We start from the raw sequence: 12,364 nt of genomic DNA, 5'->3' as shown, positions 1-12,364 counted from the left end.
CCCCACCGAACAAACGGCTCGGCTTGATTCCAACCGCCGCGAAGCTCTTAGATTCCGTCGGCCCGAACCTCGGCGTCAATGGCGGCGTCCGCTTGCAACCGAGCGATGCAGCGAGCTTCGACATCCCTCGGACCAGCCCTCAGATCGGGCGTCCGATCGTCTCCTCAACTCGGCTTCGCCTCCCCCCGATTCCCTCTCCCCGCTCGGTCAACCGCCTCCCCGCCTCGCCCCCCCTTGGCGAGGGCCGAGCTCGCGGATCTGGTGAGGCCTCACCCTCGCCCGGCGGCGGCGAGGCCGACCTCGCCCGGATCGGCGGGGCCTCGCCCTCGCCGCCCCTTGCCTCCGGGCGGCGGGCGAGCCTCGCCATTGGCCGGCGAGGCCGACCTTGCCGGCCCTCGGCTCCGGCCGGCGCCGGCCGGCCGGGAGGCGAAGAAGATGATGGAAAAAAAAAAAAAAAAAAAAAAAAAAAATTAAAAAATTCCAAAAAAAAAAAAAAATATTTAAAAATGCCACGTCAGCGTTCGCCGGTCCACGTCAGCGCCGGCCGGCCAATTTTGGCCGGATGGACTGAATTGACACAACTGTAAAAGGTTTAGGACTAAATTGGCCAAAAAAAAAAGTTTATGACTGAATTGGCACAATTGCAATAGGTTTAGGACTTTTTTGGTAATTCTCCCAAAAATCCAACACCTAAATTAGATTTACTTATTTGCTAGTTTTAAACAAAATTGAGTTATATGATTGCATTTAGTACAAAATCCACTTTATCTGGTAAGTATGGGAGGAGTTAATTGATTCGTTCAAATAAAAAAAAATTACTGGTAATCAAATCTTGCAAAATATATTGAGTCGTGTTGCACTTAGCTCTAATAACATTCTATATTTAAAAAAAAAAAAAAAAATTTATGCATCCTTTTTATTAATTTTAGGTTCAAGTTTTTCATTCTCACATGTATGGTGTCTTATTATTTTATCACATTTTGATTATACATTGCATTTTCATGAATATCTCTTCTTCTTCTTTTTTTGCCTTGTGGATTAATCCATCACGTTGTTATTACTTGATACCATTGTTACCAAAAGTAAGGATTAAAAGTTGGACTCAAATGTGCCAGAAATCTCGCACACCCTCAACTAGATTTCCGGCTCCTTTGCTGACTGTACAATTGGCAATTCAAATTTGATTACAAGCAAAGCAGCGTAACATCATAGATCTATGTGCATAACGTTTCTATACTTAGTTACGACTCCACGACGTGAAATTGTACTGGTTAATAGGTGTACCACAGAAGTGTAAACATGTTTGATACACACAAGAAGTCCAAGAAGATTCTGAATTTTGTCACGATGGCATTGAGTGAAATTGTACTGGTTAATAGGTGTACCGCATAACTGTAAACATGTTTAATACACACAAGAAGTCCAAGAAGATTCTGAATTTTGTCATGATGGTATTGATTTTGCCTATTTTGCAAAATGTTCTAGAGGCGGGCCCCCCCAAACATGTCTAATATGCACAAGGAGTCCGAGAAGATTAGGCCCAATGACATTCTTCTACGATGGACGTTTTCGCTCATATAAGTGGACTTTTGGCCTTGTCTGTTGCATTGACAGGCTTTACTTATTTTTTGTTGCTTTTAGACTACGGTTTAAAATTTTACCTTTCGCGAATATTCGTAAAGACGTGGTATTTTTATTTTTTAATTGAATATTTTCCATATAGGACAATTTAAAAAGCTCTCCTTTAAGTTTCTTTAAACTACATCCTTAACCTTCTTACTAGAGGAACTTGATATTTAAATTATAGAGGTCTCTTTGATCTCTTTAGCAAGAGGAAAATATCAAATTCACCTAAAAAAAAAAAATCCTGCAAATGGAGCCACACCTCCATATTTTATTGATTACCTTAATGAGATGAATTAGGTGAATGATTTTTAGTGTTCTTCTTTTACCATTGATTTTGCTACCATTTTCTATCATGATACATGCTAGCATGCAAATCATCCCCTCTATGAGAAGGGTAATCTTAGTAAAAACCAGTTATAGAACCGGCTGTACCCAGTTGTGTGCATTAGAATTAAGGATACCAAAAGGCATAGTGCATATAGTTCGATTAATTGGAATAGAAATCATCGGATAATTCAAGAAGTCACAATCTTTTGATACACTAAACATGACTTGACTTGCATTATTGAGATAAATAAGAAGATCCACGACCAGTAGCCTAAATGTCAAATCCATAAGTTTGTCTAGAAGCAAGCGGCGCTTGATCCATAGCAACAAGATTCAAGCCCTTAGTCCTCCAATAGTAGCTGATTAATCCCTTCATATCCAGAACCTGATGAGCAATACAAATAACATTAGGATGTGACCATACATCAAACACTATGTCTGCTTATTGCTCTTGAAACCACAGAGGAAATCATCGAATGTCACACTACTAACGAGGCCATCACTACAACCTTTACAGGTTTTCCAAGAAATTAGTTTGCATTTGCCATGAAAATTACACTTTGATTGATCCTAATCATCAGATAATTCATATTAATGAGATAATGCAACTACTACAGAGAGATGATCATGAGGAATATTGTAGAAAGCACATATATAACTCTCGGTAAGTTGACCCAATCAAACCCCTAATAAGAGCTTACTAGTGTGACAAAATTGAGTCCTGTATCATACTTGAGATGCCGAATGATTTAGCCTCTCTGTTGAGCCAGCTTCACATTTACTTGTTTAGTCCCCAAATGGGGCTGATTATAGCAGATATCACAAACATATCCATCTTTTAAACTCGTTAAATGGGTTCCAAATGCTAATTTGACCATTTCGGAGTTGTGGGGTATTGAGTTTTTATTAGCACTCTCTCTGTGGTTGCTCTTTGTCATTTTCTTGGCAGAAAAAAGAACAAAACTGCTTTCCTTAAGGAGACGAATTGAGCTGATGCGATTCCTACTCTTCATTACACAAGCACGAATCTGTCCGATGAAATAGGATCATAACCCTAAACCAAAGCCGTAGAGGTGATAACAATCTACTTTTGTTCCAGCAAGTTATATTCACACCTCATTCATCATCACAGCGAATATTAATTCTGCATATTTTCAGTGTAGAAGTCCCAAAGTTTATTCTCAATTTTCCACAAGACAGGATAAACAATACCATACCATGAAGAAATCGACATTAGAGTGAGAAAATTCGACGTACTGGAAGCTGGGAAGCTTGATAGTGACCCATGCGGTTGTCCGAATGGCTGTACATTTGTATCTACTGACGGCTCCATTCGGTAAAAACTGTCAATATTCTGGTTCAACGAAACATTTTGGGGATTGAGACTTTGTGCCTGTCTTGGCGACCCAGCAGCAGTAATTCCACTATTTCCTGGAGAGAGAGAGAGAGAGAGAGAGATTTAAGATAAATAAGTATCCCATTCATTACCATCATGGTACACGTGTAGATAAAATTTTAATGATATGAGGTGAGAGGTTGTCCCCTGCAGATCGCATGGCAAATACAAAAATGAGTAGAATTTCCCAGTTACCTTCTGCTGGGGAGAAAATCTGTCAGCAGCATTATTCAGTCCGCCCACAGTATGGTCACTGAGTTGACCAACGCTGTTGAATGTAGCACCGTGATCATTTTCATTACCATCATGGTACACGTGGAGTTTCCCATTCAGAGTGCAAGTTTTTGCATGATCTAGGAGGACTTTCCACTTCTTCTCTGTCATGCCCTTTCCGAGAATCTGCAATGAACAAACACGATAATACTCTTCTTGGTTTAGGGAGTTCAATTCAAATTGAGAACCATGTGCAAAATCTCACATTTCTCAGTTTCTCAGAGTCCACGGAGTGTTGTCGTAAAAACTGTTCCACCTTATGTATTCCTGCTTCATTCAGCCGCTTGTGAAATGATCCATCCTTTGCGATACTTTCCAATCTCCAGACCTCATTGTCAGATGCTGGTGGATGGTTCTTCTTATATGCTGTAAAGCGAATAGAAGATGAAAAATACAGTAACGCTAAGATAGTGCAGCTAAAAATTCTCTCCTCTATTATGTGAAGAACTGAGACAGACTCAAACCCAGGTCAAGCCAAAAATCCACAAATGCATTCACATTTCCCCTGCAAGGTGAAGATAACAAAGTCAGTAAGGTCTCAGTCGCTTTTAGATTAATGAGTAGCAGCAAACATCTGATAGGCATTCAAACCCCTTCTGGAAAGGATCCATAAGTGTCAACATTCTCCAGTAATAGATAAGCTCTTCCGAAGCAGGACACTTTATCACTATTACAGAGCAGACCCTTATCTTGTTTTTGGTCTGTTAGAAAAAAGCCGACCCTCTTTTTTTTTTTTTTTTTTTTTGGAAATGAAGCTTGAATACAGAATCGCTAGTAATAGAAAACTGTGGACCGGACCGGCTCTCGACTATTACAAGTCCATTTTCAAAACAAAAAAAATAAAGCTTACTTGAGCGGCCATGTCCACGATCTCCAACAAAGTGACGAATCGGTGGGGCACTATTATGAACTCGCCGAATCACTCAATGTTGCATGGCCCGAGGGGAATAGATTTTTTGTTTAAGCAAGCAAAATATGATCAAATCCGAGAGCCCAAAACTTGTTAATAGTCCTGCAAAAAGTATATATGATAACTCGACATTAGTTTTAAAGTAGAATTACTTTTAATTGAACTCAAATAATTAATGAAAAATCTCACCACATATATTTCTTCCACTTGAACTTGCGAACTCTATTTACCGGTAAGCTCCGAATGAACATCATTTATATCTAACAAAAAAAAAAAATATTAAATAGATCATTCATTGATTAGATATACAAAAGAATTACAAGATAAAAAGATACATTGATGACTTACCCCATTCAAATCTTTCCGCATTTTCAATGCACTCTTCAACATTAATCGGCATGGTAGCCTTTCTTAACCAATCTTGAGTACAAATCAAAGCTTCCACCACTGTAGGAGTTAAAGAACTCCGAAAGCCATCAAGCACACGACCGGATGTACTGAAAGTCGACTCCGAAGCAACGGTTGTTACAGGAATAGATAAAATATCTTGAGCCATTAAAGAAAGGATTTCAAACTTTTGGCCAGTAGTTTTCCACCACATCAATAGGTCAAGATCACGACTTTCTTCACGTTCGGCTTTAAGATACTTATCAAGCTCAGATAGTTTACCTGCCGACACTTTTTTCTCCTCGCGAAGAAATATATCAAATGCCTTGTCTGAATTGAAATCCTCAACCAAATCAAGATCATCCTTTTTACCCTCCTCATGGTTATCAGGATCCTAACTACTATCAATATTAATACCCAAATTTTTATCACAAGAATTAAAATGAGATTTTTCATAAAAATGAAACAATGTTTGCATGGAAATTCTCACCTTATCATACATTTCATCAACTTTCACACTATCATCATAGATTAATCTATAACAATACCGTGCATAGCTCATCTTTCTTCTTGGATCCAATATCACCGCGATCAACACCATCATATTCACTTTTTCAAAACTCCCATAGTATTTGTCAAACTTTTCCTTCATCTTTGCACCCATAACTTTCAAACTAAGATCCGAAGCGTTCTCCGCTTGTTTCAAAGTTTTATATAAAGTTGCTATCTCATTGAAATAATCATTCGCAGTGATATATAGAGTCCCGGACATCTTGTTGGTGGCATCATAAAACTTCTTTAAAAATACTGAAAGAATTCTAGCATATTCCCAATCTTCATGTGTAGGAGTGTCATAGTCAAGCTCACTTAAGAAAGAAGGATCATCTTCTTCCATCATTTCAAAAGCTTTTCTGAATTTTAAAGCAGTATCCAACATGAGATAAGTAGAGTTCCACCTAGTTGTGACATCAAGACAAACCGAACCCTTATAAGTGATCCTCGCACTTTCAATGCAACCTTGAAATGTTTTAGCTCTCATGGGAGAACTTCTCACATACTTAACCACGTTTCGAATACGTATAATAGAATCACGTACCTCGGTCAATCCATCCTTCACAATCAAGTTTAAAATATGAGCCGTGCACCTCATGTGTAAAACATCACCTTCCAAGATCAATAGCCTATCTCTTGATAATTTTTCTTTTAAAAAACTAATGGCAACATCATTAGAACTAGCATTATCCACGGTGATTGTGGACACTTTTTTCTCTATTCCCCACTCATAGATGCATTTCTCAATCATTTTCCCGATATCCTTACCCTTATGACTAGGCATCACCACAAAATTGATTATTCGTTTGTGCAATTTCCAGTCGTCATCAATAAAATGTGCGGTGAGACATAAATAATTCAAATTCTGGATGGAAGTCCATGTATCGGTCGTGAGTGCAATCCTAGACTTAAGTTTGCCAAAGTAAGTCTTCAAACTTTTTTTCTCACAGAGATATAACTTCATGGAATCTCTAGCCACTGTAAATCGTGAGATGTGATGAAAGAGAGGTTGTAACTGATCAATAAAATCTCGGAATCCAACACGCTCAACCATCGAAAAAGGTAGTTCATCCGTTATGATCATTCGAACAAGCATTTGTCTACAACTATTTTGATCAAATTCCCATGCTAATAAGACAGTTGCATTACTATCAGTACTAGTATGCCCCATTGTTATCCCTTGTGCTCTACGTGGGGTGAAAATTTTTTGCTTCTTATCTATGTTGCAAGGATACTTATTGCACTTTTTCAAGTGCTTCAACATAGCGGAAGTACCATTATCAACGGAGTACGTATACGTGGCCCCACAATAATTGCAAATCACCATAGTTTTCTCCTTCTCGGTTTTGCCCTTACGAAAATGAAGCCAGACTGTTGATGTTCGTTTACCAGAACTAGGAAGACAAGCATTAGATACCTTGTTTGTGTTGGATGCCACTTCAAGGTTTTCAATTTCTTCATCTTTATGTTCTAGTGAGTCCATCATAGGATTCATATCATCATTTGATTGATCCACTTCCATTGACATATAAATAGATCGCCTGAATGAAACAAAACATTATAATGAGCTATCAAACCATCATATGCATTTACAGCAATAGGGATACTAAAGATATAATTGTAGCCTTACTTCTTAATGTCATGTCCATATTTACCATATAGCTATACCTACCAAAATAGATACTAAAAATTAAGCAGATATTAAGTTGCAACTCGAGCAAGAGCAGATTTCCAGCAGCCAAAGTGATACTTTTTCCTCCAAAATGGACCATAGACAAACCAAAAACAGAATTTCATATACTTAAACCAGTCAAATAGAGAATGCTAATGAAAAAGTGCTGAATGAACACTCCAAAACTACAACTCCTCCAACGCAAACTCACTTGAAAAGGAACATTGAAGACTTCCACCAGTTATGAAGCATATAAGCTATAGTTGTCGACCATGGAGTACACTATCCCCCATAATTATTTCTTTGATTAGTTTGCGAATATTTGCAAAAGACCTTAAAGATTGCGACATTTAATACCACATGAAGCACACCAAGCTGGACGAAGGCAGAGATTTGGGGAGTGGTCTCTCTTCTAATTGACCATTTTATCATTCTCCATAACTTCTCTAGGTTCTGCTTCATCCTTACCTTCCCCGTTCTGATTTGTGCACTCAGCTTTACTTTTGTATATCTACTAATATTCTAATTACTAACATACTTTAACTAACACCAGAGCGTAGAACATTTGCACAAACTGTTGTAAATGTAGGTATAAATTGATCTTTTATTTTAATCGCGATTGTACTTCATACAAAGTGCTCTAAGACCATTTGAATTATTGAATGGGACAATAAAGAAGTGAAATCCATCTCCAATGCCTTACTGCACTTGAAACCGTCCAAAAAATAAATAAATTATTGACATGATAACATAAACTTTACTGCCTCTGAACCAAACTCATTCCTGACCATCATAGGATTGCCCTTGAATCAATCAATCAATTGGCAATTAAAATTTTCACAACTTGTGGAGAAGGAGAATATTGGATAACACAGGGGAAGGAAACAAAGGATAAAGCATACTTGAATAGGAAAGAGATGGTAATGCCACGTTTCGCAAGAGATTCCACGAGCCTCTGAGGCAAACCCAGCTTGGAGAGAGCAAGCTTGTCCTCGCTCACACTCTCAGTCTCGCTGCCCTCAGACACGAAGCCGCCTTCATCCTCACTCGCGTCAACCTCGCTCTCCGAGAACCCACCGGTCCCCAACTTCTTGAAAGCCTCCTCACTCAGCACCGAGTTCGGCGTGGCGATGGCGGACGTCACGAAGCTCCTCGAGCTCCTCCTAAGGCCGCACCTTTTCACGCACCCACTTTCTAAAAACCCAAAGGGTCTTCGGACATGGCACTCGGGCCGGACGAACAGAGCAAGGAATTGAAGTGGGGCTTCTCGAAAACGACGAGAAACCACGGCACGGGGTTGACGTCAAGGCTTAAGAACCTTGATCGAAGCTAGGCATGGGGCGAGGCTACGACAAAGGGGGAGCGACTTCAAGTCTAGAAGCAAAGTGACGGCGGGGTGGCCCCGGGCAAGGGGAAGGGTTACGTTTTGAGAGGAAAGAAAGTGGAAGTGCCGGTGGCGGCGATGCAGTTGAATCGGTAGTTTTATATTTTTAACACTGTTTTATTCTTATCCCTTTTTTTTTGGCCCTTTGGAGTGGTGGCGGCGATGTGTGGAACCGGTAATTCTCTGTTTTATTCTTTTTTTTTTTTTTTTATTTAATTTTTAATTTTTCTTTTTTTTTTGCTTTTCTCCTTCTAAACCATGTGCTTTTCTTTTCTTCTTTTTTTATTAATTATTAATTTTTCTTTTCTCCTTTTAAACCGGTTACGATAACAATAACCTGCAATAAAAAAAAAAAAAATCTCAAACTTTTTTTTTATCCAAAATTTTTTAGATCCTAACGAGTTAGTTTTAAAAATAACATTTGCCAAATCTTTTTTAACAGGTCTCCAAACTTTAGAAAAGTGCTTTTTATGCAAAAAAATTCAGTAGGTAATTATCTTCCGTGATATAAACAGTGATTTCCCTAACCTACTGCTATAAATAAATAAATAAAAATTACTTCAGATTTTTCTATTAGACAAATTGAACAGAGCTAATATATGGACCCGATTACATCAATTTAACAAGTTTTATTATTTGATTAAACTTTTTGAAAAGTGCGGGAGTCCAAAACCATTTTATGCAATACTGTAAAAATTCTTGTCCCTGCGGCAGTCCAAAACCATTTTATGCAAGTCCAAAACCATTTTATGCAATACTGGAAAAATTATAAAATCTTTGTCCAAAACCATTTTATGCAATACTGCATTCCAAAACCATTTTATGCAATACTTTTATGTAAAAAATTATACCTTGTCCCCATTTTATGCAATACTGTAAAAAATTATACCTTGTCCCCTATGCTCCTTGACGGAGAAGGCATCTGTTTTTGCTTCTCGGATTCGTGTATTCCTACCATCACTCGATGCCACTTTGAGCCCTATCCTGAATCTTTTGCTCCTAGTCCAGCTGGAATTGTCGGTAAATATCATATCTCCCAGGTCCCCAACACCAGCCTTGAGCTTTACTTGGAGATTTCCTATCAAAAGCGGCCTCTTTCCTTCTCGTTCTTTAACCACGTAGCTATCAAACTCTTCTGGAGCCCAATTTTTCTCATCGTCTTTCTTGAAGTCACCTTCAAGCACAATGACGTCCAACTTGATAGAGGCTTCCGGCCCTGATGTAACGACATCCCCTGTATCTGCATCGATCAACGCAACGGAAATGCGAGCACCACCATCTCCTTCTAGTTTCTCCCCAGTAAATAGAGAAAGTGAGAGTTTGTTTCGAAGTTGAAGCCGTAAGTTTCTTGTATCATTCTTCGCTGTAGATTCACCATTAGCCCTGCATTCTCTGGTGAGAACAACCATTAGAAACAGGAACGGGTACAGAAGCGGGAAATTGGAAAAGTAAGTATAGAGAGAGACAAACTACTAACAATGAATGTGCATTCGTACCTTGCAAGGTGGGGAGAGCGAATGTTGGCAAGCTCCACTGCTTCCGCCTGGCAAATAACGCCAACAGCAGAATTACCGAAGTTGGAGACCTCAAAAAAAAAAAAAAAAAAAAAAAAAAAAGAGGCAGAAGGGATATGTCCGAGACAAAGTGCAAATTCAATAACTTTGTTTATCTTACCAGTTTCTGAACAGCATTCTCCATTGAGTCCATTTGTTGCACTACATCTTGGAGAGCATTCCTGATGTGACTGCACCATGAAAATTGACACCGTGAACAATGGCTGTCTTGTGGACTTATTCGTAATAAATAGGAAAGGTGAGCTTCTCAATGGCTTGTTCCCTGTGATTCTTAGAGCTGAAGATGAAACTGATCAGACCCATGTCGAGTGCACTCCGTGAGGATCCCCAATTACAGTATAAAAGATGGATACCCAACTCATCAAATGCATTCCTTTAATCTAATGTGACGTAGGGAAGTAAAGTTATCCAGTTGATTGATAAGAGAAGCAAGTAAAGTTAATTAGCAGCCATCTGCATACACTGTCCTTTCAGCAATTAACAAAATAATGTATGTGCAGCTATTACAACTTGCCGAACAGAATCATGGATTGATGGCACATGATACTTGATGATTCTTTTAGTTAGCCACACAACGCAGATCAAACTTCTGTTAGAGGAATCAGTTGATGCATATAAGATACTGCCAACAAACCAACTGAATTATATTCACCTTTGAAAATAGTCAGCCAACTGAGATATAACATGCTCCGCCCCTTTCCTGACCTGTCCAGCAAAGAGCAATAGAATTACATACACAAGACGTATTCATCTCATTCTGATTTCACATCACTGGTATCTTCCTCGTCCTACTATGCACAAACTGTCATTGACCACATATTCCGGGATTCAAGCAGATAATTAAGTCCAGGGCATTTCCTTGAAATTTTGTGTCTACTTGTGATCTGTACTGTCCAAAACAATATGAAAAGCCTAAATCATGTTCTTCACAATAAAACCCTAGAAATGTCAGCAGCATTTTACCACTCAAACGATAATTATCTGTACATCTTGCAGAAGGTTCTCATGCAGATTCTATCTGGAAACTGACTGGAAAGGTCAGAAATGCATCCAACCACTTCTAATCGAAGAGATTATCAGCGATTAAACAACAATAATGACAGTATTTGTATGTGTAAGTAGGCTATATTATTTATCTTACCTCTCTCTGGACATCCTCCACTGTCAAACAGCTGCTCAGCACAAAATCGCTCTCAGGCCCGTTCCATACTTGACTGTGTGGAGATCAGCAACCAAAAAAAAAAAAGGAAAAGGAAAAGAAAAGAAACAGAAAAAGCAGAGATAGGATTATTTAGCAAACATGATATCCAAGGGAATGATAACAGCCCACTTGAACGGTGTAAAAACCTAAAAAGGAGGAAGTACTGCCATTGGCCCAATGCGAAATCACATAACAGATTCAAGATGACAATATTGAGGTCCTTCATTTTTCACATTAAAGCCGCAGCACAACCCAACAAATAAAAAAATGAACGAACAACGATTTAGAACAGTCACGAGACAAAAGCTAATCAATGTTATACTTCAACGCAGGCTTCTCCATATTTCTCGTTTCAAGAATCTTCAACTCAAGAACTCAAGTAAAGCTAAAACCAACACGATTGTCAAACAATTAATCAAGCATTGAAACATTAAGACGGAAAGAGTGAGCTTACTTGTTTGGATCCAAGCATTGCCTCTTGGGTTGACTCGGTTCACCTGATGAGGTGGAATCCAAAGTTCTCTTTTGCATGGACATGATTTTTCTGTTCTTTTGTAGAGCTTGACAAGAACGGAGAAAGTGTCGGAATTTTGGGAGTGTTTGGTTGCTGAAAGAACGTCGCAGAGTAATGAGTTTGTAATCACTGGAGTGCGTTTCTTTTTATATCTCTGGAGGAGGGGGACATAATTTTCCAAGAAGAGCAACGTACATTTCCGGGAAACGTGGGCGGCTTTAGAATTTTTCTTTTTCTTTTCTCTAACTTTACTAATTTTTCCCCTTAACCTTATGAGTTAAGCATGAACCGGCGTGTACGTTTTCTTTTTTCTTTCTTCCGCCTTTTGCCTATTAAATAATTGAGAATCTTATCTTGATCTCTAATCAATGGATCCCATTGCACGAATATCAAATATCATCTAGGTTTAGCCTTTGGAAAGGCAACATGATATTTCAATTATTCGCTTCTAATCAACGCGACTATAACTTATAAATTATAACAGTAAGGAATGTGTGTTAGAGTTATTTATTGAAAAAATATGATGTATCGATTTGAGGAACATTTGA

The 12,364-nt window shown here is 38.7% G+C and overlaps 1 protein-coding gene across 1 annotated transcript; it reads right to left on the bottom strand.

Annotated features, from left to right (window-relative positions):
- Positions 1–2,224: 2,224 nt before the first annotated feature.
- Positions 2,225–10,919, bottom strand: LOC104414918 (calmodulin-binding protein 60 D-like). The gene is made up of 8 exons (XM_039313837.1): positions 10,905–10,919; positions 10,754–10,806; positions 10,202–10,271; positions 10,024–10,112; positions 9,417–9,910; positions 3,828–3,988; positions 3,545–3,748; positions 2,225–2,338 (listed from the first exon to the last, which is right to left on the bottom strand). The coding sequence occupies exons 1-8, from the start codon at positions 10,917–10,919 to the stop codon at positions 2,225–2,227; spliced, it is 1,200 nt and encodes a 399-aa protein (XP_039169771.1).
- Between the last annotated feature and the right edge of the window lie 1,445 nt (positions 10,920–12,364).

This window comes from Eucalyptus grandis, chromosome 5, assembly GCF_016545825.1.
Source record: "Eucalyptus grandis isolate ANBG69807.140 chromosome 5, ASM1654582v1, whole genome shotgun sequence".
NCBI lineage: Eukaryota > Viridiplantae > Streptophyta > Magnoliopsida > Myrtales > Myrtaceae > Eucalyptus > Eucalyptus grandis.
Note: the sequence above shows the minus strand (reverse complement) of the source record. Positions and strands in the feature narration are given on the sequence as shown.

Excerpts from the sequence above, each read along its gene's own strand:
- LOC104414918 (XM_039313837.1), bottom strand. Across the intron at positions 9,911-10,023 it reads CGCTCTCCCCACCTTGCAAG|GGCTAATGGTGAATCTACAG; the intron begins GTACGAATGCAC and ends CAGAGAATGCAG. Across the intron at positions 3,749-3,827 it reads ACTCTGAGAAACTGAGAAAT|ATTCTCGGAAAGGGCATGAC; the intron begins GTGAGATTTTGC and ends TGTTCATTGCAG.